Source organism: Xyrauchen texanus, chromosome 21 (assembly GCF_025860055.1).
Source record: "Xyrauchen texanus isolate HMW12.3.18 chromosome 21, RBS_HiC_50CHRs, whole genome shotgun sequence".
Taxonomy (NCBI): domain Eukaryota; kingdom Metazoa; phylum Chordata; class Actinopteri; order Cypriniformes; family Catostomidae; genus Xyrauchen; species Xyrauchen texanus.
In genome coordinates this window covers 29029440-29055655 of record NC_068296.1, presented here as the reverse complement: position 1 = coordinate 29055655, position 26216 = coordinate 29029440, and the positions used below count along the sequence as shown (strand labels likewise).

At 37.1% G+C, this 26216-nt stretch overlaps 1 protein-coding gene across 1 annotated transcript in view; it reads right to left on the bottom strand.

Annotated features, from left to right (window-relative positions):
- si:ch211-1e14.1 (UPF0606 protein KIAA1549) overlaps nucleotides 1-26216 on the bottom strand; it is a 70848-nt gene extending 44632 nt beyond the window's left edge. Inside the window, 2 exon segments of the mRNA XM_052152784.1 lie at nucleotides 25087-25265; nucleotides 26070-26216. Of these exon segments, the coding sequence (XP_052008744.1) occupies nucleotides 25087-25195 (109 nt within the window). The 5' untranslated portion in view covers nucleotides 25196-25265; nucleotides 26070-26216.

Here is a 26216-nt window from a genome sequence, read left to right as displayed (position 1 = left end):
ATAGAATATTCGTTTTTTATGAGCTTAAATATTTGAATACACAATTTACACAGCTCGACAGCACTGGCATTCTGAGCAGCACTGATGAGGGAAAGAGAAAACACCTGCACTGCACCAACATCAATTACAAGACTTATCACATCTACACATCAACACCCTTACTAATATTTATCACAGTAAACTGTGACAGAATTTTTCAATACAACTGTGGAAGATGTAGTCAAGAAAAAACACAGATAGCACATACTCTCCTGTCGGAAACAAGTCGTGGGTATGGAAGTATTTTGGATTGAAAGACTTGCTTGACTGTTGTAGAGATGGCAAATTGTCATTGTACATAATATCGATCGCAGGCCACTGAATTGAATCGAAATGGTACTTTGGTACATTGATAAATACCAAATTCCTACATGATTACCATAAAAAGTTGACTGATACAAGTTTTCCAGTGGCCCATGTCAATACCGATATACAGAGACAACGGTGGCAGAGAAGATGCAGATATATATAATTTAATGACAGCAAATGAAATGATTACAAAAATGCTGAAAAATAAATATTTTATTTTATTTTTTTTATTATTATTCATTGACAAGGCCCCTAATATAGTTTGCAAATGATACAAGGTGGAAATAACTATTTTTGGTATTCGGACGAACTGACAGGTTACTGGCCAATATCGATAATCTTAAAGAGGCCAAATATAATTTTGTCAAATTAATTGCCCTGGCCCATAAAATGGTCTACCACTATTTACCATGTACATGTTTCATAATATTTATATCCCATCAGATTATATTATTTGATCCAAAGGTACTTCAAAGAAAACAATGGCAACTTTTTTACGAGACGTCCTACCCTTAATTGTTAGGGTTGGATAATTTGATTGTTGCAGCTGTGAAAAAAACACCCAATTCTATAGCCAAGACATACCCCCCAATGATGTAATTTCCTTTCATTTGCCAGGCTTATTCTAGGGAAAGTCTCATTTGATGGTTGTTGCTATTGCCTTTGTCCACACATGTTTCTGCTTTAAGCAGATCCCATTGCGTGACTGCCTCTCGCTAACGCTGGCACAGACTCCCTATGCACAGCCTAATAGAACAATCAACGAAGAGTCGGTGATGACATTTGTTTTATCTCAGAATGCTTTTATGGGGGGAAGACTCAGTTATTCAAGGTGGTTTCTCATACATTTGCAACCCACAGTACAGTCAGTGTACTACATACTTGAGCAAGATGATTGTTTTGTTTTGGTCAATACTCCTGCATATTTTATGTTAACAAAATGTAAATTATTTGGAATATAAAAATGTTTTAAAACATTTTCTTTATATAAAATTGCAAAATGATCTAGGGTTGTCACGATACCAACATTTCAGCAGTTGGTACAAATACCACAAAAATTTCACAATTGTCAATCCCAATTTTGCAAAAATGGATCATATGCTATCGGACACTTTTTTTTTTAGCCTATTTAAAAAGTTAAAATTTAAATGTAAATTATAAATAAAAAATCCTTAAGTGTTTTTCAGTTAAATAAACATTGTTTCAAGTTTTCTTCAAGTAGGACCCTATGAAACCTTTTATATTTTCCCAAATCTTGTGTTTTACAACGATTTCTTTTCTGAATTCCTTGTTTAAAACATTTTAAACTTCAGCATCAAAATAATAACTAAACAAATTACTTCATACAAAATGAAAAAAGAACAATTGCTTTTCAACATAACATTGCATTTTTTAATCAAATAAGGTGCTTTAGTAAAGATCCTCACAGCATAATCTAAAACACAACATAGGTCTTACTTTTTGTCAAATAAAGTGCTGTACAACAGAGCATCACATTATAAATGAAAAACTTTATTCAGTACAACAGCACTCTTCCTTGTGAGATATTGCTTAAATATAATTATAATAATAATAATTATTATTATTATTGTGAATATTACCTTTTACTATACAGTATTAACATAGCAAGTTGAATCAAGCTTTTATTTTGACATGAAGACTTCAGTTTGTATGCGTTTTTGACAGTTGTTTAAATGGCCCAGTGTGATTATTAAAGCAAGATTAAAATGCAAGATGCTGTAATTTAATGATATAAACATACTCTGCAGGCACTACATGTTTCACAGTGAATAAGCATTCTTTTCTGTCATATATTACAATATGCACAGAGCATGTGATGCTCTTAATGTATTATTTTGTGGTTTAACAGTCACACCAAGACCTGTCACGATTTTAATTACAGGGCTCCAGACTGTGACCAAAAATAATTGATAGCGACAATAATTTATAATCTAGTTGCCACTGGCGACAGTCGGGTTGTGTGCGTTCATATGCAGTTTCATCAGATATCTTGTGAGTTATTGAATACCTTTTTAAAGCATGCACCAGTGTGTCTCGCACCGCTTTCACCTGTTCTGTTTCTGACGAGTTCACTGCACCGCAAGGAACAACAAACACAGTGCGAGAGAATCGTTACCAAATAACTTTTTGTAACCGGGTCTTTTTAATGAATCACCTGAAAATAACTGAGGGTTTAAACTCAGGAGCTCAGGTTAGCAGTTTGAATCAGATTCACATGCTTCGTGAATCAGCCATCATGAGCGTACAACTGAGCACATACATTTCAAAATAAGAGTCCCATGTGTATTTCGGGATTCTTTATAATTAAAAGTCCTGTATTGTGTACCACTTTTATTTTCTTCTGGTTATTATTGATTGGGATTGGAGTAGCACAATAAACTGCACCTGGGATTTGATATATATATATATATATATTAGATAGATAGTTCAAGCCTTTGAAACCTTTGGAGGGACTTGTACACAACTATTACACAGGGTGCAAACATTAATTGGTGCTCAAGAAGTACTATATGCATCCTATACTATATGTAAATATCTGTAATGTAGATTCTGAAGAGCTACATAAACAATATCTTTTTATCTCTTGTATTTGTATAAATTATGAAAGGGGTGTGAACATTCGAGACAAAAGAGAATACAAACATATCATCTCAACAATATATACCGTTTATTAAACCTTCGATTAATGGGTTTTCTGCTGTCTTCTTTTTCTTCTGCTTTCTATCTTGTTTCTGAACAGCAATTTAAATCAAGCAATTCTGTGATTTGGTGACTAAAAACATCTATTTGGCTTTTTAAAGTTTCAGTTTAGTAGTCAATGGCTCCCAAGTAATTTTTTTCAATCTGGAGCGTTTACCAAATATGTCAAATTAGTGAATGAGCATTTGAAAGCAATCTTGTGTAAGTCAGACTGCGAGTGGATATAAAATTGTCAGTGCTTGCTACTACTGCATTTATAAACACTGGCATTGTGACATCTTCTCTATTTTAGTATCGACTTGGCACCAAAGTACCAGTACTTTTGACAGTTGACATCCCTTGTACCAACATATTCAAGGTACTGCTGTAGTTAGAACAAAAACAATTTTCAGACAGCAACAGAATATCAAAGTTTGTGTCAACAAAGCACAGCTAGCATTCTTTTGTGCTAGCGAAAAACAGCGTGAGGGATGGAATGGCACGTCTGAAACTAAGCAGAGATCTGTTGTTTGTCTTATCAGTGGCTAAGTGCTCAGGATGAATAAAACTTCCCATGTACGGCCACAGACTGAACTACTGCAGACTGAAAATAAGGATATGAGAACAGGGTAAACACAGCACACAAGTGGCTTCCCTCATATCACGAACACTCTTGATATTATAAAACACATGACAACTTTTCAAATAATGCACCAAAAAATACAAATTGCTAAGAATCACCAAATTCACCTGATTTTTACAGGCTAATATCTGGTGATGTTGGTTTGGCTTCAGAGCCTGACTGTGTTTCGAGTAAAACCAGGCTGGAACATGTTACCTAACATGGCACACAGCAGAGCTGAGTCATGTCAGACCAAACAGTGTTTCTCTGCTTGTTTCCATTGATCTGACTGAGGTCATGTCTGCTCATGGTCACCATAAACACTCTGGGGGAATTCATTATGAACAAATTGAGCTCACTGATAGCATTGTTTATTAGTACGCCCTGTCTGTGTTGTTTTAGTACCCAATTCACTAAAGGAATTATCTAAATCAGTTAATTGTGCAAACACACCAAAAATGTGGTGCTAGACAAGGCACAGCAAAAAACAGCTATTTCGACATATTTAGTGCCTGTTTAAACTGGATTGCAGGTGATTAGTAACTGAGACACATTTTTTTTTATCACCAAGATGCTATGCGCAAACATGCTGTGCTGGATAGGTGACCCAAAAATAAACATTCTGTCATCATTTACTGATACTCATGTAGTTCCAAACCTGTATGACTTTCTTCCATTGAACAGTCATAAAGAGATGTTAAGACAGCCTCAATCATCATTCACTTTTATTGTATGGGGGAAAAAAAAGATACACACAGTAAATATCATTGTGTAGCATAATACTTAACATTGTTTGTGTTCCATGGAAGAAAGTGTCATATGGGCTTGGAACAACATGTACATTTTCATTTTTGGGTGAGCTATCCCTTTAAAACAAAACGCCTAACTGCAAAAATGAGTGCAAACCTTGTGCAGGAACACCCCAAATGTGTCAGAAAGAGAGAAAAACAGAGTGACTGATAAAGGGTAAGGGATGTAATGTGGCAGGTGGTGACAAACTTTAAATCCTAACATTGCGATGGTCTCTAGAGTAGCAGACTTTTCCATAACTGGAGTATTGTGCAATTCACTGGAGAACACTCAAGTTCCCTGCACGTCCCCCCCCCATCTTCAGAAGACAGGAAGGCCAGGCCAGGCCTGTAACCTGAGAGGCCCTTAAGACTGTCTCACTTCAGGCTTCATACTCGGGCCTGGACTCAACTTGCAGTATAAACTTCTGGACCTTTTAGCAACAAAACAAAACAGACTCATGAAGAGAGGACTCCGTGAAGGACCTCCACAGAAAAACGTCATCAGGCGTGATCTTTTCTTAAGAGCAATAAAACACATGGCAAATGATTATGAAAGCCCAGAGGAACATTTTATTGGTTATTTCATATTATTATTTGAGGACTGTCTCAGATGTTTCTCCTTAAATTCCTTAGAATAAATAAAAAGACACATTATTATGGCTGGATATTGATAAAGATTTCCAGATTTTTGTTGATTCTGATTCATAAGATCTCAATTTGATTTGATACCGATTCGATATTGATTCATATTTCGCCCAATTTGCTTACCAATGATATAAAATTCCCTCTCAGTTAATGCTCTTATATATAAAGAGACCTTCTAATCTTCTAGGCAACCCTTCTAGTTTTTCATCATGTTGTCACATTTTAGCTTTTAAAAAGGTTCAAATTCAGTTTATTCCATCAATTTATGTCTTGAAATTGCATATATTATATTACATGTTTATTGTTTACATGCATAGTTTGTACTATTTACAAATATTTCTATTGGTAAGTAGAACATGTGTTAAATCGGTACTGTCTCTTTAAGACTACTCGCAACAGCCAGTGAGTGCATATTAACAAGAGAGCAAAGACTGTTTAGCCTGAGACAGAGTACTTGTATTAAAATTAATGGGAGAAATTGGAACGCCCAATATGGCTGATGTAGAAAACAAAGTCCCGCCTTATAGGTAAAAGAGCCAATCACCTTTTAGATAAATACATAAATTGTCAATAAACTCCAGAATGTGCATACACATTAGCTATACAAGCCGGGAATAGTGAAACTACCAATTCAAGTCAAAATTAAAAGTTAGATTCATATGTAAGATTTTTTTAATTGCCATTATTGATTGAGTACATAAACAGCTAGTGTTCAAATCAACGTTCTTAACATACCCTCATTCACTACGGTAAGCCTAAAGAAATTATTTGTATTTTGAGCTGTTGGGTCCGATTTGGCCCGAAATCGCTGGTATATGACATACATTCTTGTGTCAATATGTCATGTCCGTGAAAATGGGGAAGAAGAACCAGCGGTCTCGTCCCCATGGAAAAATAGATGGCAGTAGTGCACTGTTTTAGTTTGAGAGTGGCCGTTAAAAAAAAACTATGTTCAGTTCAGTCACACTCACACAGTTCCAGACAGCATCGCAACAGTCTGGATGGATGTTTATCTGTTATCCATTTGGTGAAATTGTTTACCAGCTATATTGCTTGGATATGTTGTCTGGTTGGGTTGTTGAAGCTAATATTGCTTGTATGAATTAAATAATACTCGTGTGTTAACCAATCGTGATGCATCTACGTTATTGGGGGAAGTTGCTGTGACATATTTACTACTACATATGACTTCTGAAATTGACTTCTTGCAACTGTTATATTGCATATTTAAGCATATAATTTTAATGTTATTATTTCAAGTATATTTTATCTGCATCACTATTGAATCCTTATTTTAGTTTGTCTTATTGTGTACATTCATAAACATACTATTGTAGTATTATGTTCACTAACATTATCAACAGTACAAAATAATATAACAATAATAAAGTCTTCTATTGAACTCGTATCAGCCATATCACGAGTATCACCTCTTAAAATGTAAAGTGTAGTACAAACCAAACATTACTAGTAGATAAAACACAAACACTTGAATAATCATATTAAAATATACTGTAACTGGAGATTGAGAAGACTGAGTCACCTGTTCTCTATGTAAAAGTGCTTTGAGTGTAGTGTCAGAGAAGTGTAAAATTCATGAATTCAAAATATGTGGATAAAGTGTTGTTTATCTTTAACAAAGCAAGTAATATTTCAGTTTTAAATGTTTAATTGTATAACATAATATCAACATGAAAATAGGACGTTATGATTCCGGCTCTAAATATCTCCAAGTCATGATCACACACAGGCGAAGCTCAAATCATGAGATTCATCAACCAGAAGAGCAGTGCTGAAACACAATTCACGTAAAGTGTTCTTCCGCAAATTGCCTGCAATTTTAAGTTTCAAACAAAGATGTCACTAGAGAGCACAAAGTTACATAGTGCAGTTTTAAGATATAACAGAAATATATTTCTAGTGTTTAGTAAAATGAATTTTATGTTATTATTATTTTTATATTGAACCTATATCTCACAAGCAAGAGTGCTGTTGTACTTGAATAGAGGTTTTCAATGTTTTCATTTAAAATGTGATGCTCTGCAGCACTTTATTTGACATAAAACAAGATCAAAGGTGTTTTGATGTTGTTGAAATGGCACTGTTCAATTTTCATTTGATTGAAATTTAGATACATTTGATTTGACACATTTTGAGGATGAAATTTAGATTGAGATGGAAATGGAGATACTCATACCCCATTCAAGTAGATAGGAGCTGTACTGTATATGGCTTGTATTAACAGATAATAGCTGCTTGGGAACATTCCCAAGATGGCTGTCGAGAGTATTGACTTGATTGAAAAGGACTTTGAAGAGAGGCAGCATACAGTTACTGTTCCTCATTCATGCTATGTGTGGTTAGAAATAAATATTCCTTTTTTTTTTTTTAAATCAACAACTGATTGTAAAGTACAGAAATGGTATTAAAAGAGACATTATTCGATGACAAATGGATTGTATGGATCTTGTATTTGTACACACATTACAAGGAACAAGTCAAACCAATCTTTTACTTTCAATACGCACTGAAAGATCTCGTTGATGAAGTTCTTCGACACTATAATATTTAATCACTGGTGAGTGAAATCTGAACATTTACCAGTCGGTGGCAAATCCAAGACATTTTTTTGTTGCATAGCAAGTGATTTACTCACTGTAGAGGGTTGCTGCATAAAGTATAAGATCGATCTTGGGATTTAAGAAACATTCATACGAAGATCGCGATGCATCAGAACATTTTTATTATTTACATACAGTATAGAGCTATAAAAGTAATGGGGACAGGATAGATCAGATTATTTGGTCTGGGAAGAATTTGATGAGAGATTTATAAATTCATAATGAAGTCTCTGACTGACAGATCTGAGCACAGTTTGAGATTGTTTAGATTCTTCTGAAACTCTATAGGAGAGTCATACGAGATTACTGGGGAAGCAAAAGATTTAAGCAAAAGTCTCCATTTGATCTCATACCTGTATAGGAGAAACAATTGATATATTAAAAAAAGATATCTTTTGAGATGTTTATTTCTTGTGGGATGTGGAGGATAATCTTTTTATGATATTTGATTGCAAAATGTCAAGTATTGACCACATAGCAAGATTTTTCAATTGTATAAACTAGTGCCAACAATTTTGATGACTTTACCCAAAGAATTCTGACATATATATGATTTCTTTTATTACATTTTTTTTTGTGAGCTTGGTGAATGAATTCCCCATAATTCCCCAATCCAATATGGGCATCCATGTCAACCTTCTGTCAAGCTTTCACAGCTACCTCAAATTCAGTTCACAAAAGATTGAAAAAGTCAGTCACAGGACCATACATGCAGCCTGTTTATGGAGTAACTGAAATCAGAATTTGATTTCTGTATCAAAGATGTCTGTATTCGTTATTAATAAGAGAGAAAAAAAAGACTAAACTCTGCACTCAAAACAAAGATGATAGATGATTGAAATATCAGTATTATAGATCTCTAGTGGATGTCATGGTCAAATGGGTAGGTTTAAAAAGTCTGCTTGCTTTAGTGCGACGTCTCTGACACAAGCCGGGCACTATCTCAGACTCACAGGCCTCCATCCACTCAATTCTATTGACTAAAAACTAAAATGGGGCCCTCTTATCCTCGAGCGTCGTGCCAAGTGACTACTCTACAAAACAAAAGTGGAAGAACAGTTATTTGACTATGGGTTACATTGTTTGTTTTTTTAAATGCACATCAGGCTAGTCTCAAACCTAATTTGCTCTTGACCAAATTTGAAATAGTTTGACGTCAATGATGCCATTAGGCATTAGTTCTCGCATGTTTCACAGCAAAAGCTCTACCACCTGAACCACAACTTGAATGCTCAAACAAGTAATATTTTATCATATTTTGATAGCACCACAAAGCAACAGTGTTTACACTTTTCGGGAAGATAATCAACCTTCAAAATTGATTCCTTATCCTTGGATAAGAGAAAGTATTTGACCAACAACAACAACAACAACAACAACACTATATGACTTTAAACCATCAAAATATTTGGATTGGCTGTGATTTTTGCTTCATGCTGTTTTATTTTGCTTTCAGTCAGGAGCGAAACATTACTTCAGAAAGTCTGAAAACTCCAGGAAACTCTTTGTGCTTCATGCGTAATAAGGACAAGGTGTTAGGTTTGCTTTGTATGTGATCATCAGAATGCCTTGTTGAACAAGTCTATTATTTGTACATTTTACTACATACTGTGACTACAAATTCATAAAGCACCTCTCTTTTCCAAGACTGATATCACGGTGAAATCGGGAACAGTAGTTTGACTTTTCTTTAGCTAATATTGGTCTGTGGTCACACGAAATTCAAAACACTGCCAACAGTGGGCAAAAGTGTTAAGTGTTGTTATGCAAATGAGCACGTGTGAGCTACTCTGGCGGCCAAATAATGTACAGATTTTGCTCTTATGGAAAGAAATTGGTACTTTTATTCACCAAAGTGGCATTCAACTGATCACAATGTATAGTCAGGACATTAATAACGTGAAAAATGACCATTACAATTTGAAAAAAAAACTACTTAAACTACTTCAAAGAGTTATCATCCAAAAATCCTCCACATAGGGCCTGGGTAGCTCATTGAGTAAAGACGCTGACTATCAAACCTGGAGTCGCAAATTCGAATCCAGGGAATGCTGAGTGACTCCAAACAGGTCTCCTAAGCAACCAAATTGGCCCGGTTGCTAGGGAGGGAAGAGTCAACTTGGGTTAACCTCCTTGTGGTCACTATAATGTGGTTCTTACTCTCGGTGGGGTGGGTGGAGAGTTGTGCATGGATGCCACGGAGAATTGTGTGAGCCTCCACATGCACCATGTCTCTGTGGTAAAGTGCTCAACAAGCCACATGATAAGATGCATGGATTGACAGTCTCAGACATGGAGACAATTGAGATTCTACTAAGGTCTTTTCCCTTTGCAGACACAGCTTCAGTGATAACAGTCAGAACGAACTTAAAGTACTAAATATACACTCTGCAGCTTACAGCTTCAGGGTGTGTCTGGTCCGCACTCTCTCTGCCTTTCTGGCACTTCGTCGGACTTTTCAAGCCCGTCTCAGCAGTCACTGAAATGAGACACAGGTGTTTAGTATCAATAATCATCAGGTGATGGCTCTTACCGCTTCCTCTCTCCCCAGTGACAGACACAAAACCACGTCCTGCTCCACATGCATATTTTATCAACTGAACCCTCCAACCCAAACTCCAAAAAACCTAACAATTAGTGGAGTAAAAATTTTATGTTAGATGGAAAAACACAAGAATTGTGACACAAGAAACCTCTGAATCGTGCTTGTCACTGATTATGCGAATGCGATTACTTCCTGGTTTCAACACAGCATCCGAACCTGGGTCTCCCACGTTGCTGATGCAATGTGCTTCCAGCTGCACCATGGGAAAGTTAAACATGCTGGAGATGATGCAAAAATGACTGATAGGAGGACCCCTTGTCGGTGAGTGGGCATAACGTGACCGATCGTAGGGTACCGTAACTCTCGTAAACAACATGCTGACTTCCCATGTGATCATGTTGCTCCCACTGTCCTGACCTTGACCAAGTTGATCCCCCACAGTAAAAGACAAACCAGTATCTTTACAAAAACTCAATGCAAGGGTTGGCCATTGAATGGGCCGTGATCCAACAGTCCCAGATCCAACAGTTCCACAATGGGACTTTGTTTCCTTGTACATCATTCGGTCTCAGTATCCAGCTCCTGTGGATTTTGATGGGCCTGCTGTATTGATCTCCATACCCAGCCCCAGAGTACATGAATAATGAATGTCATCCCAAACAGATCAGATTTCACTTGTAAGAGGCAACACTTGTAATAAGCCAGAAGTTTTGTGCCGAGCCGCACGCAATGACAAGAACTCAACAACGTTCTACTGAAAGCTCTGACACCATGTGTAGATTTTGAGAGACAGCTTTTCATTTACAGGGACATTAAAGGAAACGTTCATCCAGAAATTAGAATTCTGTCATTTACTCACCTCATACTGTATCATTCCAAACTTGTTTGACTTTCTTCAATGGAACAGAAGAGTAGAATTTTTGAAAAATGTTGAGACTGCTTCCTTTTGCATGATGATGACTTGCTGTACTTAACAGTGTATAAAAGTCAGCATGGTAAAACTATCTGCAAGAAGTTTAATCTCTAATGCTTTAGGTTTAGTCTTTTTCAGATATCAAAGCATTGCATCGATACATTTAATATCCAATCACTATCAGACTTTAAATTCTCTGCTGTGAGTAATGCTAGCGTATTATGAAGTGACGTGGAGAGATTAAATGATTGTGCTGATTCTGTCTGACACTGCTTAAATAAAAAGTTGCAGTAAAAAAAAAATTAACTGCTTGATGTTATGAACTGGATGCCTGTGCTTTTGAATGCGTTGCGAGGATCGCTCATACACACTCCGGTTACATCGAAGCACATCATTCTGCATTAAGGTTTCATGCTGCTTTGTATTTGAGTCTTGCAATGAGATGTAATATTTATTTAGCTTATTTATTTGTTGAATATCTGTTAGACGCCATACTGAAATACTGTGCATAGAGTCAGTTTATCCCTCTGAAATGCATCCGATCGGGGTCATGTGAACATCACTTACCGGATGCCATTGGTGACAAAATGACACATGGTTTCTTTCAAAACCATGTGCAAAAAGAATACATTTTATCTACATTGCCCTATAGGGAAGCACTGACTTGGACAGCTTCAGTGGCTTATTACATACACCAATCAGACAAAACATTAAAACAACCTGCCTAATATTGTGTAGGTCCACCTCTTGCTGCCAAACAGTGCCAACCTATTTCTCACCACAACTGTATAGAGTGGTTATCTGAGTTACCGTAGACTTTGTCAATTCAAACCAGTCTGCCATTCTCTGTTGACCTCTCTCATCAACAAGGGATTTCCTTCCACAGAACTGCCACTCATTGGATGTTTTTTGTTTTTGGCACCATTGGGAATAGATTCTAGAGAAAGTTGTTAGTGAATACAGAAATACTCAAACCAGCCCATTTTATTATTTTATTAATATTTTTTTCAAGGTAATGCAACACATGATTTTCGCCTGTTGGATGATTAAACAGTCAAATGAAATTTGAAGGAGGGACCTGACCAATATCTAAGGATCAGAATATCATAGACAGATGTTGGTGGGCTTTTTTCACTTGGGCCAATGTAAGCAACCACCAAGAAACACCAAGAAAGCCTAGCATTTTGGCAGTGAGATTTGCACGGACAAGCACCACTCACACATAATTACAAGATGATACACAAAAATTGGTCTAATTACAGTATACAGCAAGTATGTTTTTGTTAAAATAACTAAGTAGTTAAGTAAATAAATAGTCATAAGAACAAGGTGTAACCCAAATTTTCACACTGCTATGAGACACATTTGCATTCTTGGTTGCATCACCAATGCTCTGCTCAATCAGGTCACAAACACCTTGCTTACAATGAGAAATACTGCACATTCACATCATAACACAGACAAGACCAGCAGTTAAAACCTTAAGCGATATAGGCTCATGTGATATAAAACTATGTTAAGGCAAGCCATCAATGTGATCATACTGTGATGTAGATGGGTCCTGGTGAGAGGGCTGGGCCTTTGGCGGAGACCAAAAAAATTAAAGCATGTATAAACACACACAAATGTCCACACATATGCCTTACTGACTTTTCCCTTTAAGAGGTGGACGAGGCTTTGAATACTCCACCCATCGCCCCCAGTCTATTCTACACTGCCTTTTAATATAGTTGAATATGTGTCTCAGCTCTTCTTTATAGACCTGTTTAATGCCTTTGATGTTAATTATGACTAGACTCTCCTATTATTTTCAGGTAATATAAAAACTGTCTGACCTAAATCACAGCACCAAGATGAAGCATGCAGAGTAATTTCACATTGCATGCAGTCAGACTAAAACAGCTGTATGCTATGGAGTCAATATGATGCCTTATATATTTGCAAAAAAAATCAGTATTGCAAAAGAAAAAGCTGCAAAAAACAATGTATATTTTAAATGAAATCAGAGAATTGAGATCCTTTTTTTAATCTGCATCAGACTTTTGGCATCAATTCTTTCTTTTTTTTTTTTTTATCAAAGGCTTTTTATTGTATTTTAACATACAACAAACAACAAACACTTAGCAACCCTGAACCCACCCACCCACATCGCACCACTGGTGTAAAGGCAAAAAAAATAAAAAATAAAACATCATACAATGTCATTAGAGTCCATTTGTTCAATTAATGTAAGAACAGGTTGCCAGATATTACTGAATTTAATGTTATTACCCTGCAAATTATAACGAATTTGCTCAAGTGTTAAATAGTGCATAACATCGTTAATCCAATGTTTAAATACAGGTGGAGACTTGTCCTTCCATTTCAATAAAAATAATGCGTCTGGCCAAGAGTTACAAATGCTATCACTGTTTTATCCCATTTGCCTATACCAAGTTCTTGTGGTACTACTCCAAAGATGGCAATGATCGGTGACGGGTCAATATGAGTATGCAATACTCTAGAAAGAAAAGCAAAAATCAACTCCCAAAACTCAAACAGTTTGGGACAGCTCCAGAACATATGTGACAAAGTGCCTGGCTCTATATTACACCGATCACACTCTGGGTCAATATCTGGTGCAATTCTAGCCAACTTTGCTTTTGACCAATGTAAACGATGAGTAACTTTAAACTGGATAATGATGTGTCGTAGGCAGATAGAAGATGAGTGTATGTTATTGAGAACGGCCTGCCATAGCTCATCTGATATCTCTGTATCCAGTTCTTCCTCCCACTGATGTTTTAATGTTGTTAATGGTTTCAAATTATCCATGCTGAGTATAGAGTATAACCTACCGACAATCTCCCCAGGCCAAAGGGGCATCTTAAGTATTTTGTCTAAAAGGGAATCTGGTGATATCAAAGGAAAAGATGGAACATTTGCGGAAACAAAACTGCGAAGTTGTAAATATCTAAAAAAATGTGAATTAGGAATGTCAAAATGTGTTCTTAAATGTTCAAAACTTGCAAAGGTGCCACCCATATATACGTCTTTGACTGTTTTCAATCCCCTTTCAGTCCATGTTTTAAAAGCATCATCAGTGATGGAGGGAGCAAACATGTTGTTTGCCACCAAAGGGGCATCCATGGACATCTCAGTTAGAGAAAAAGCCCGTCTGAACTGCATCCATATCTTGAGGGAGTGCCTCACCACTGGATTTATGCAGTATGTTGATATGGATTCTGGAAAGGGTATTTTAGAGCAGGCTAGTGCATGTAAAGATGTTTGTGTGCAGGATGCACGTTCAAGCTCTAGCCACTTGGGACCTGGGTCTTCAACTCTAGAAAAATGAATCCAGTGCATTATGTTTTTAATGTTGGCAGACCAATAGTAGTACTGAAAATTGGGTAGGGAAAGCCCACCATGTAATCGGTGACGTTGCAGAATTTCCCTACGTATACGCTGGTTTTTGCCATTCCAAATAAAAACCGGACAAAAGTTTATCTATATTTATGAAAAAAGATTTTGTTAAGAAGATGGGGATACACTGGAAAAGAAACAAAAATCGGGGCATAATATTCATTTTGATAACATTTATTCTCCCCCCTAGCGACAAGGGAAGGAGATTCCAGTGATCTAAGTCTTTTTTTAAACAATTTAAAAGTGGAGGGAAATTGGCTTCATAAAGATCTTTAAACTTACGGGTTATCCAAATACCTAAATATTTAAATTTGTTAGTGCATAATTTAACTTGCAGGGACTGAATTGTAGTAAGCTGATAATTAGGGTCTATACACATAAGCTCACTTTTCTGCACATTGATTTTATATCCTGATATCTTGCCAAAGGAATTTAACAAATCAAACATCTTTGGCAAACAGGTCACAGGGTCAGTCATATATACCAACATGTCATCAGCATATAACGACACTTTATGCTCAGCCCCTCCTCTCATTATGCCCTTAATATCAGCCTGTTACGCAGTGCTATAGCTAGTGGTTCTATTGTTAGGGCTGAATAGAAGGGGTGACAAGGGACAGCCCTGTCTAGTTCCACGCTGTAGATAAAAAAACCGACAAGTTGTTATTAGTCCGAACAGCTGCCATAGGTAGAGAATAAAGTGTCTCAATCCAATGTATAAATTTTTGTCCAAAACCAAAGCATTTCAATGTATAAAATAGGTAATCCCACTCCACCCTATCAAAGGCTTTTTCTGCATCTAGGGATATTAATACCTCTTTGCCCTTGGGTGGAGTGGGATCATAAAGAACATTAAGTAATCTACGTATATTAGAAGATATTTGACTATGTTTAATAAATCCTGTCTGATCATCTGAGATCAATGAAGGAAGTACTTTTTCCAGTCGTAGGGCTAGCATTTTAGCAAGTATTTTACTGTCAACATTTAACAGAGAAATGGGACGATATGAGCCGCATTCTACTGGGTTTTTCTCTTTTTTAAGAATAAGGGATATAACAGCCTGACGCATAGTAGGAGGGAGTGAGCTAGATGTAAATGATTCTTTATATGTAGAGAGCAACAGAGGGGCTAATTCTCTAGCTGAATTTTTTAAAGAATTCACTAGGAAATCCATCTGGTCCTGGGCATTTACCATTTTGCATAGATTTAACAGCAGAATGAAATTCTTCCTTTGTGAATGCTCTTTCCAGTTCAGAAGCCATTCGGTCACCTACTAAGGGATTTCTAAATTATCAAAAAAAGACTTGAACAGGTATTCATCTTTATGTGACTCTGAAGTGTATAGTTTTGAATAAAACTGATGAAATATCTGGTTAATTTTAGAGTGATTTATATGTTTGGTGCATAACTCATCTGTTATTTCAGATATAGACTGAGCTGCAGCTTTCCAAGCAGTTGGTGTGCAAGGATTCTGCCTATCTTCTCTCCATGTTCATAAGTTCTGTGCTGTGTCCTATTGAGGAGGTTTGATATATGTTTGGTTGAAAGGAGATTGAATTCTGTCTGTAGTATCAATCTTTGCTTATATAAATCTGATGATGGGGCTTGCGCAAGTGTTGTGTCTATATGTAATATATCATCAGTTAGTGTCTTGAGCCGTGCCATTTCTCTCTTTTTCTTTTGGGCACAATATGAGATCATTTGTCCCCTTAAATACGCTTTCATGGATTCCCATATTGTTGAGAATGAGATAAATTGAACAAAACATTCATCTGCAAGCCATAAACTATTTAGGCGCCATGGGCGGTATGTGACTTGTGAGACAGGTATCTGTAGTGTCATCAACATTGGAGCGTGGTCCGAGATAACTATAGCATTATATTCACATTTACTGACAATAGGAAGGAAGCGGTTATCGATGAAAAAATAGTCTATTCATGAATATGTCTTATGAACGTGTGAAAAGAAAGAATAGCACCTAGAGGTGGGATTGTTGAAACGCCAAACATCTGTAACTCCGTACGAGCGGAGAAATAGTTCAATACTCTGGGCAGACTTGGTTGGAGATATGACTCTAAGAGAGCTACGATCCAAACTGGAAAGAGCACAATTCATATCTCCTGCCAAAATAAGGTAATGTGTGTCTATATCTGGTAGACAGGAAAAGAAATTGGAGAAAAAAGCATGGTCATCCCAAGTGTGTGCATATACATTAGCTAGAATAACTGGAGTTTCATATAATCTACCTGTGACTATAACATATCTGCCAGATCTATCTGCCTCTACTTTCGACATTGTAAATGGAATGTTCTTATGGATTAAGATGGCTGCACCCCTAGATTTACTATGAAAATCAGAGTGATATAGTTGGCCTATCCACCCTCCCCTTAGTCTAGAATGATCAGATGTTCGCAAATGCGTTTCCTGGAAAAATGCTATTCCCACATTAAATTGGTTAAGATGTGATAATACTTTTTTACGTTTCACAGGATGATTTAAAGATTTAACATTCCAGCTCATAAAATTTACAGGGCATCCTATATCTCCTGTCAACATCTTTGCATTAACCATTTTCTATTTTGTTCAAAATTATTAATGGACTCTAGCTTTAATAAACATATCAAGAATATATCCTCCAAAAAACAAAACAAAACCTTTAAAGAGAACCCTAGTGTGATTACCTCCCACCCCAAATCACCTATTATCAGAACAAGGTGAACCCTAAACCCCTTACAGTGGTATCCGCACATTAGTGCTTGTATTGGGGAACTCCAGTTCCAACAGGTTGCTCTGCTAACAGTTTAAACAAAATTAAGATAGCGCTTCTTTATAACATTATAGGTAACACAGTATTGTCCCTTCAGAAGCTGATAGCCTGCATTCTTGGAAAAAAAAAAGAAAAATCAAATAGAAATAAAAGTTAAAAGCTGCTTGTAATCGTTATTCAATGGCTACTTTCACTCACCAGAACATCAATATACAGGTATACAATGACGTGTACCACGCTAGGCCTTTATTCTGCTAATTCTCAGTCATCATTAGAGGTGGGTCTCCCTCCATCGACGATGTTCGACTGGACGTATAACAGTGCTTGTTTCGGATCAAGAAAGTCCTTCCTAATCCTGTTGTAAGTGATACGAAACTTCGCCGGGTGAATGACTCCATAGCGAACATCTGACCGGTCTTTCAGTAGTTGTTTAACTTCGTTAAATGCAGATCTTGCGCGTGCCATGGCGGGGGGATAATCTGGAAATATTGAGATGGACAGTTCTCCGTATTTCAAAGCGCCACCCGCTTGCCTCGCACGGCGTAGCACCTCCACGCAGTCCTGATGATAGTGTAGCTTCGCGATAATGGCTCGAGGCTTCCCCTTAGCTTTCTCCAGTTGAGGAGTTCGGTGCGATCTGTCTACCATCACATCTTTATCCATGGCAAACACTTCTTTAAGCAGCTTGGTGACAAAAGATGGCGAACCTGACCCAGCATCCTCCGGCACATTCAATATTCGGATATTCGACCTCCTCATTCTCCCTTCCATATCGAGACACTTATTCTGTGGATCTGAGACTTCTACTTGAAGTTTGCTAACTGTAGTCTGAAGACACGCTACATCATCCGAACATGTGTTCAGACTGTGTTCCATGTCAGCGACTGTAGTTTTCACCGAGTCCAGGTCAGAGCGAAGCAGTGAGATACTATTGACAACTTCAGTTTTGACAGACTGTATTTCACTTTTAACGGCCTCAAATTCACTTGCAAGGACGTCTTTCAGTTCTGACCTGAGTAATGCAGATATGTCTTCCTTCATCGAGGTAAGAAGTTCAGCCTTAGCATCAGTCATACTAGCTTGTTTGCTGTTAGCCGTGTTTCTTCCCGTATAGGTAAATTGTCGAAGATTTTTCGCCATTGACAGAGTTTGCTCAAAATAAAATGAAACAGAGTTGCAGACTATCTAATGTTTAACTTTGGATATCTATTTTAGACCTATTTGAAGAGTGTAATGCGCTAAAAATAAAGTTTTTTAAATAAAATTCAGCAGAGCTTCCCAAAACGTGGCTTACTCCATGGCCTGCTCTCTAGCGCCCTGGCATCAATTCTTTTGACAATGACAGACACCATGAAACAGTGTCAAGTGTTTTGGTCAGACAGATAATATTAAGAACTGTAATCAAGTCTTTGATGGCACAAACACCTACTTCCCTTTATGTAAACAGGAGTTTTTAAAAACCTAGATAAAGGGTTAGTTCACCCAAAAATGAAAATCATCCCATAATTTACTCACCCTCAAGCCATCCTAGTTGTATATTACTTTTTTCTTTCAGCCAAACACAATCAGAGTTATATTAAAAATATCCTGGCTCTTCCAAGCTTTATAATGCGAGTGAATGGTACCTTAGTACAAAAAGTGCACCCATTCATAAAAAAGTAGCTAAAAAAGTAAATTTGAAGAACTTCAGCTAGTGATGTGTCATGTAAACAAGGGGCTGTTCAAACTGAACGTGTTTTGCATCCGCTCAAGCTGTTTTTCAGTCATCTTCCATGTAAACATTTGCAAGATGGATGTCTTTTGACAACTGCTGTGTTTTTAGCATTTCTTATAGGAGTGTGGAATTAGAAGCTGTGGCGCGATAAAAAGAACTTCAACTGATAAAAAACGTGTCTCAAGATACCTGCGTTCTGCTCTATTCGTTGAGGTGCATTTTGCTTTTTTAGCACGAGAACACGTCTGTTCTGAATGGTTATTGGAAAAAATGCTTTAGCAAACACTAACACTACTCATACTCGAGAAAAAAACAAAAGCTTATTTCAAAGTCACCAGAATTGAACGCTTTGGTGTTGTTTATGCAAAAAAAAAGATCTCCCAGGGGAGCATGCCCCCTGACTCCCCTATATATAAGGTTGTACAAGGCAAATTTCTGTGCTTACCCTCGTATGAAATCCTGCAGGCACTCGTGTTAGTAATTATATTGCAACATACAAATGTGCCAGATGTATCAACTGACATCATTCACTCAAATCTGGCAAATGTAGACTAAATGTCTATTCGCAAATGCAATCCAGCTCTCTCCTCTCTGGAGTCACTGTGGTGACCAGTGTTTGAACTATACCAATATTTCCGAGGGGAAGATATTGGAAGATATCAGAAGACTTGAACCCATTAAAATCTACAGGATAATCAGATTTATATGCATACTGCCTATATCCATATCATAATCCAACTCCACTCTTTGAAAAGGTTTTTAAATCTTCACGTCAGGCATTCTCAGAGAACAAGAAGAGGGATTCGGTCTTGGTTTAACAGGAAAAAAAGACGATACAGAACTGACTAGACTCTTTCAGGCTTTGAATATGATGACTCATAGAGTTGAATAAATTGTCACAACAGACTGGTATGGTTGGAAAGACAGTAATGGTGTTTTCACAACACAGATCTGACTGATGTGAATACTAAATGTCTTGAAAACACAGCCCTGTCCTTAGGAGTTTTGCAATATGGAGTACCCTTATAATGTTAAATACTGAAGAGGTATGATATAAAGGGATAATGCACCCAAAAATATTAGATCATTTACTAACCAGTTACTTACTCATTCTTCCATGGAGTCTGACTTTGATTGCATTGAAAAGATGCAATAAAAGTGAATGGTGACTAAGGTTAACATTGTGCCTAACATCTGCTTTTGTGTTTCATGGATGACAGAATGCAATACAGTTTTGGAACAGAGTTAATGACTGAATAATATTTTTTGGTGCATTTCCTTAAAGCAGATGTTGCACCTTGTTCTAAAAAGGTTTGCTTAAGCAGCTCAATAGTGTTTAACACTGTGCACTTGACGCAATGATAAGCTCCTGATATTAATTTTCAGCTTGAATAGATGGGCAATGGGATGAAACAGTTGGTTGGGTTTACTCTGGCAACTGATCTAAGCGAATCTTCTTTAATATGTCACCCAAAAACTTTAACATCTTTAAAAATGAATGAGTAACTTTACCATGGCTCTTAAGTTTGCATTTAGTACAGTTGTCTGTAAAAGGTAATGTCTGCTTGGGTTCTTACCCTTAAACCATACATTTAAGTCTCTGACATGGACTATGGTAAATACACTCACTGAGCACTTTATTAGGAACATTATGGTTTTAATAAAGTGCCAGACATGGTCTTTATTGTTTTTGTAGCATATCCGCTCAAGGTTTGACATGTTGTGCATTCTGAGATGTTATTTTGCTCACGACAATTGTAAATAGTGGTTATCTGAGTTACAGTAGCCCTTCTGTCAGCTTGAACCAGTCTGGCCATTCTCTGTTGACCTCTCTTATCAACAAGGCATTTCTGTCCACAGAACTGCCGCACAATGGATGTTTTTTTTTCCGACACCATTCTGAGTAAATTCTAGAGACTGTTGTGCATGAACATCCCAGGAGATTCAGTGTTTCCCCACAGGATTTTGTGAGACTGTGGTGGGTAGACCTCGGACCCTCTATGGGGTCAGGGGGCATGCTCCTCTGTATGAACTTTTTGTACATTTAAATTTAAATGCATCAATCTGGTGCACTTTGAGAGCAAAATGAAGAGGCTAGATCTATGAAGAACTTTGTGCTCTTGTAAACAGTTTTGTGCTCTAGTAGTAATTTAATCATAAACAGTTAAAACTGTAGCGTTACTTCAACTTGATTACTTCAACTACATTACAAATAGCTTAACGTTACATGATAAGCCAACTTGCACCTCAGATGCTGAAAATAGTTATGTTTTCAGAGACCCTGGTAATAACGTTAACGTTATATAATTAGCTAACATTAGCTAGCTAAATATAACGCTACATACGTTATACATTGTTTTTCACGACAAACAGCTGGACAAGTCCGTAGACATAAGCGAGGAGACTTACAGTTAACGTTGTTAGCTAACGTTAACATTACCTAACTTAGCTAACGTTAGGTTAACGTTAATGATCAATGATAGCTTCTGCAGTAACATTATCTTTTTGCTGTCGTACACTGATAATGATAAAATTGTGTTTGGACTAGTGGATAACAGCAGTGGATACTGTAACGTTAGCTAATGTTACTAGCCTCAAACGATGTTGTGTCCTCAAAAATGCCTTGGTGTCTCCGATGCAGCCAGGTGGTTCCAGTGCACGTGTGAGTGAGCATGAGCACATACAGTCTAAGTAATTAATGGGAAACACATTCAGCAGTTACAGAAATACTAAAATCAGCCTGTTGGCCACAAAAGTCATGCCACGGTTGCCACATTTTTCCCCATTAGGATGGCTGATGTGAACATTAACTGAAGCTCCTGACCTGTATCTGCATGTTTTTATGCATTGCACTGCTGCCACATGATTGGCTGATTAGACAGTTGCATGAATAATTAATGTAAAGGTGTATCTAATAAAGTGCCCAGTGAGTGTAGATGGCCACTGCACACGGAAATGCAGACAAGCAAGGAAAATATAAAGTATATAAAATGTTAATTCTGAAAAATCATGAGCAGATGAGAAACTAACCTGCTTATAAATTTCACTTAAAAGGCGAGATGAATTGCATATACTGTTTTGAAGAGTTTCAAAGAAACTCTCAAAAACTTTGAAAGTTACAAACCAAAATTGGGTCGCAGGTGTGTTCTTATAGCGTCATGGACAGCAGGGGAAAAATTATAAATGGCAACGATACATTTCAACTAACCTCATAACCATGCATAGGATAAAACGATAAATAATCGTATTAAATTTTAAAAGGGAGAAGAAAATGCCTTTCATATCATTTGTTGTTGATGTCAAAGTCTGCAAAGAGTACAATCAAGCAAAAACTTGGCAAAAGCTAGCCAAATTAGGTACAAGACAATACGGACAGATTGCATGACATGGTCTTATCCTTAAACCATTAACAAAACCATGTGTCCACTTGCAACATGATTAAACATAGGTTGGCCTGACCACAACGTTTTTTGTGTTCTTAATTATTTACTTTTTTTTAAAACTCAAAAAATTTGAAACAATCAGTTACATTTTATAAACTCTCAAGAGTTAAATAGAACATTCAGATTTGTATTTTGTACTACACATGCATGTTAACTGCTCTTAACTTGAAATATTGATTAAGCTAATTCATACATAATACTATTCATACGAATTCATCACATTGAAATAAAATGCAACTCTTTGGCTGAACTTAAAATTATCATGTAAACTCAATTGAAATATTTCAAGTAAAAGGAACCGAACAAGCTAGTACTAGCTAGAACTATCAAGTACAGTGAACGTTAGCATGCTGAATGCATGTTAATTGGAAACACTATGCTTTGATTAGCATAGCGATTACTTAAAGGTGCTGTAAGGGATTTTTTTCATGGAAAGGTATGCAAAAATGTTCCTACTCCCTGAAAGATTTTAATGAAATAAGTGTCGTAAGATATCTCATCGGTCTCTGTGACAGCTCTAGACTCCGTAAACAGCAAATAGAAATGTGTCCACGGGCCACTGACAATGGCGCTTTCGACCTGCCAATCATTTTGCGCATTCTCATAGTATTGTAGTTGCAGCGAATTATTAGCTTCTTTTCCACCATCGGGCTGAACATTCTAATCGCAAAACCATACCGTTCCGATTCGGGTCAGCTAGTGCGGTTAAGGTTTCTTTTTACAATGTGGTATGCAACAAATCTGTCTTATGGCGATGGCATGAGGTGGAGTGAACAGTGGAGCGAATGCGGTGCATTATGGAGGATGATCACATATCCCAGTTTTTAGGCCTGCTTTTTCCCCTAGTTTTACTCTGCTAACAAACAGCACACAGACCATGTTGCAAAAAGGAATGTAAAGAGAAAAAGATGACAGGTTTACTATCATTTTCTGAGGGTTTGTGTTAGCTACTGAACACGAACATGCAGAACGGTATAAGTAAAACTGATATTTCTTGACAAAATATTATATAGGCATTATATTAAAATAGTTAGTGAGAATATATTGATGTATTTTGAGTTTAATGTGCTAGTAATTTACTTCCTTGATGAAAAAGGCATGTAGAAAAATAAATGTAAGTTACAATACTAGTTAAACCATCATAATACAATCATGAAGACACACTAAACAACTAGTACTACAAGAACACGTACTAAAGCCATTCCACCAGCACAGTTGAGTACGGGAAGCTAACTGTGCCGAGAAATCCGGGCCAAGAATGGTTTATAATCATGCTGTGCCAAACCGTGCTCAAGTGGAAATGCTACTGCAACCGCTCAGAACCGTTCAGCCCAATGGTGAAAAAGCGGCTATTGAGGCTTACTGACATTTTTAAACCATGTTGTTCATAACAGTTGTCAGTTGAGAGCGCTATTTTACTGCTGTTGTTTGCCAATGGTTCCCAACCTCATTCCTGGAGGCCCCCCAACACTGCACATTTTGTAAATCTCCCTTTTCTGACACACCCAATTCAGGTTGTTGAGTCTCCACTAAAAAGCTGATGAGTTAAAAAAGATTTATTTGATTAGGGGGAAAACCAAATTGTGTAGTGTTGGGGGGCCTCCAAGAACAGGGCTGGGAACCACTGTTTTAAACAACAGTTTCTGCACGATATCAGTCTCAGTAAAGCTCATTTGTTATCTTTGGAGTTCAGGGCTTTAGAAAGAGTGGGCATGGCTAATTCAACAGCTCAGTGTTGCGGAAGTAGAACAGCTGAAATTGCTTGCAGCACCTTTAACAAGTAAAACAACTTACTGTAGAACAATCTTAAATTGTACCTGTCCTCGACCTCAACATAAGCTCAAGTTCCACTATTAACCATAATAGTAACCCAAAAATTAAACCACCAGAAACTCTTCTAAATAAGACAAAACATTAAACACTAACAAGTATTCACCTTGCACAAAGACACATTATTTAACACTTAATTTTAACATTTACACTCTCTGTGGAGTGCCATGCAATGCATGCTGGGAGATAGAAATCCCCTACCCAGTTTCAGTTAAATTTAAGTTAATAAACCTCAAAACAATAAAACAATTCAGGTTACTTAAAAGGTGTCAGTTTAGTGAACTCAAAAGAAAGAGAAAGTTCAAAATACTCATCAAGGTTCATTTATTTGAATTATTTTGAGCATTGTGGTTTACAATGTTGGCTGTAGAGTGCATGAAACAATCGGCATTAACAAACCAAACACTCCAAATAAAACAGGCCTGGTGAGTTTTTCATAAGTTCATGCTCATACTAATAAATAACCATTAATAAATATATAAATAGATATCAGTGTTTGATCTGAAGGACATTTTTGTTTACTTCTGAATGATAAACAACCTGTGTTGGGTCGCCCCTGAAAATTCTGTGTCCTGATGTAACATGTTATATAGAAAAACTGTATGTAAGAAAGAAACCACTTCACCTTAAAACAGTGTCTCTTACAAAAGGCCAAATTCCTGTCATCTAGCCAATGAACTCATCCAGATACGGGCTGAAAACTGATCACCTTTCCCAAGTGAAGCAGACCATGACGTCACTTACCTGAAGCAGGTGAATCAGCGATCACTATGGAGACGAACATCATCATAAACCCCGCCAACAGCACGCAGATGGTGACCTGCCCTCGTCCCTCCATCATTAGACCCTCCATTGAGAGAAACTCATGTTTCTTCCGAGGTGATTCCAGGAGACACAATTCACACCTTTGACTAGTATTTGCACTGCAGCAGATGAAAACAAACAGGTACACTGTTATATAGGTCAGATTCTGGTCACATTTTAGAGCATGACACTAGTTTCATAACACCGTTAAACGATTTAATCACACATTAAACAAATAATAGCACGCATACAACTCCATAATGAGATTTAAAACGACAGTTGTGCATTTTCATCGCTTAAATACATTGCCATGCTGACTGTGACTACAAGCGCGAGCTGCATTCCTTTGTTCCTTAACCGTGCATGTTGAACGAGCTCAGTCTTTTAAGAGCAAAATTTCAACGCTGTTTGCCTAATGTGCTTTTTTTTTTAAAGGACACAACGTCCATATTCACGTTCACTAAATGTATCGGGATCAATGCAAAGGGGTTGTGAACTTGCTCGCGTGCTAAAGCTGTTGCACGCGGATTAGGCTTCCAGTCGGGATTTCCAGTGCTGGATAACAGTTCAATCATCATCTACCATATAAGCGAAATGGTTAGAAATCTTGGGACTTTGTTGTGTTATTAGGGCTAACTTAGACCAGCTACCGGAGCGAAGTAGACATAATATTGTTTTATAATGTAGTAGATGGCTTAAAAATAACGGTATCTTTTTGACAAATGATTGCAATCATTCACTGTCAATAAAGCATGGTTGGTTGATGATGCATTTAACTCGAGAACCTTAACTCCCTACGTTTGCCACTTGTTGTTACTAAACACAAGTCTAGTATTTACTGTACAACTTTACCACGGATCTATGTATTTTGGAGCAAAGAAAGGCTTTTAGCACATGCACAACATTCAAAAGCAAGTCCTTACCTTCAAACCCAACTTTTACAGCGGTCTGAAGTCACCAGTGTCCATTATATCTAATTCCAGATCGAGATTAAACCTTCTGTTTCCCACGATTGCATGACACGAGACATTTTTTCACGCGGATCGCGTCTGAGCATCACTCACTTTCTC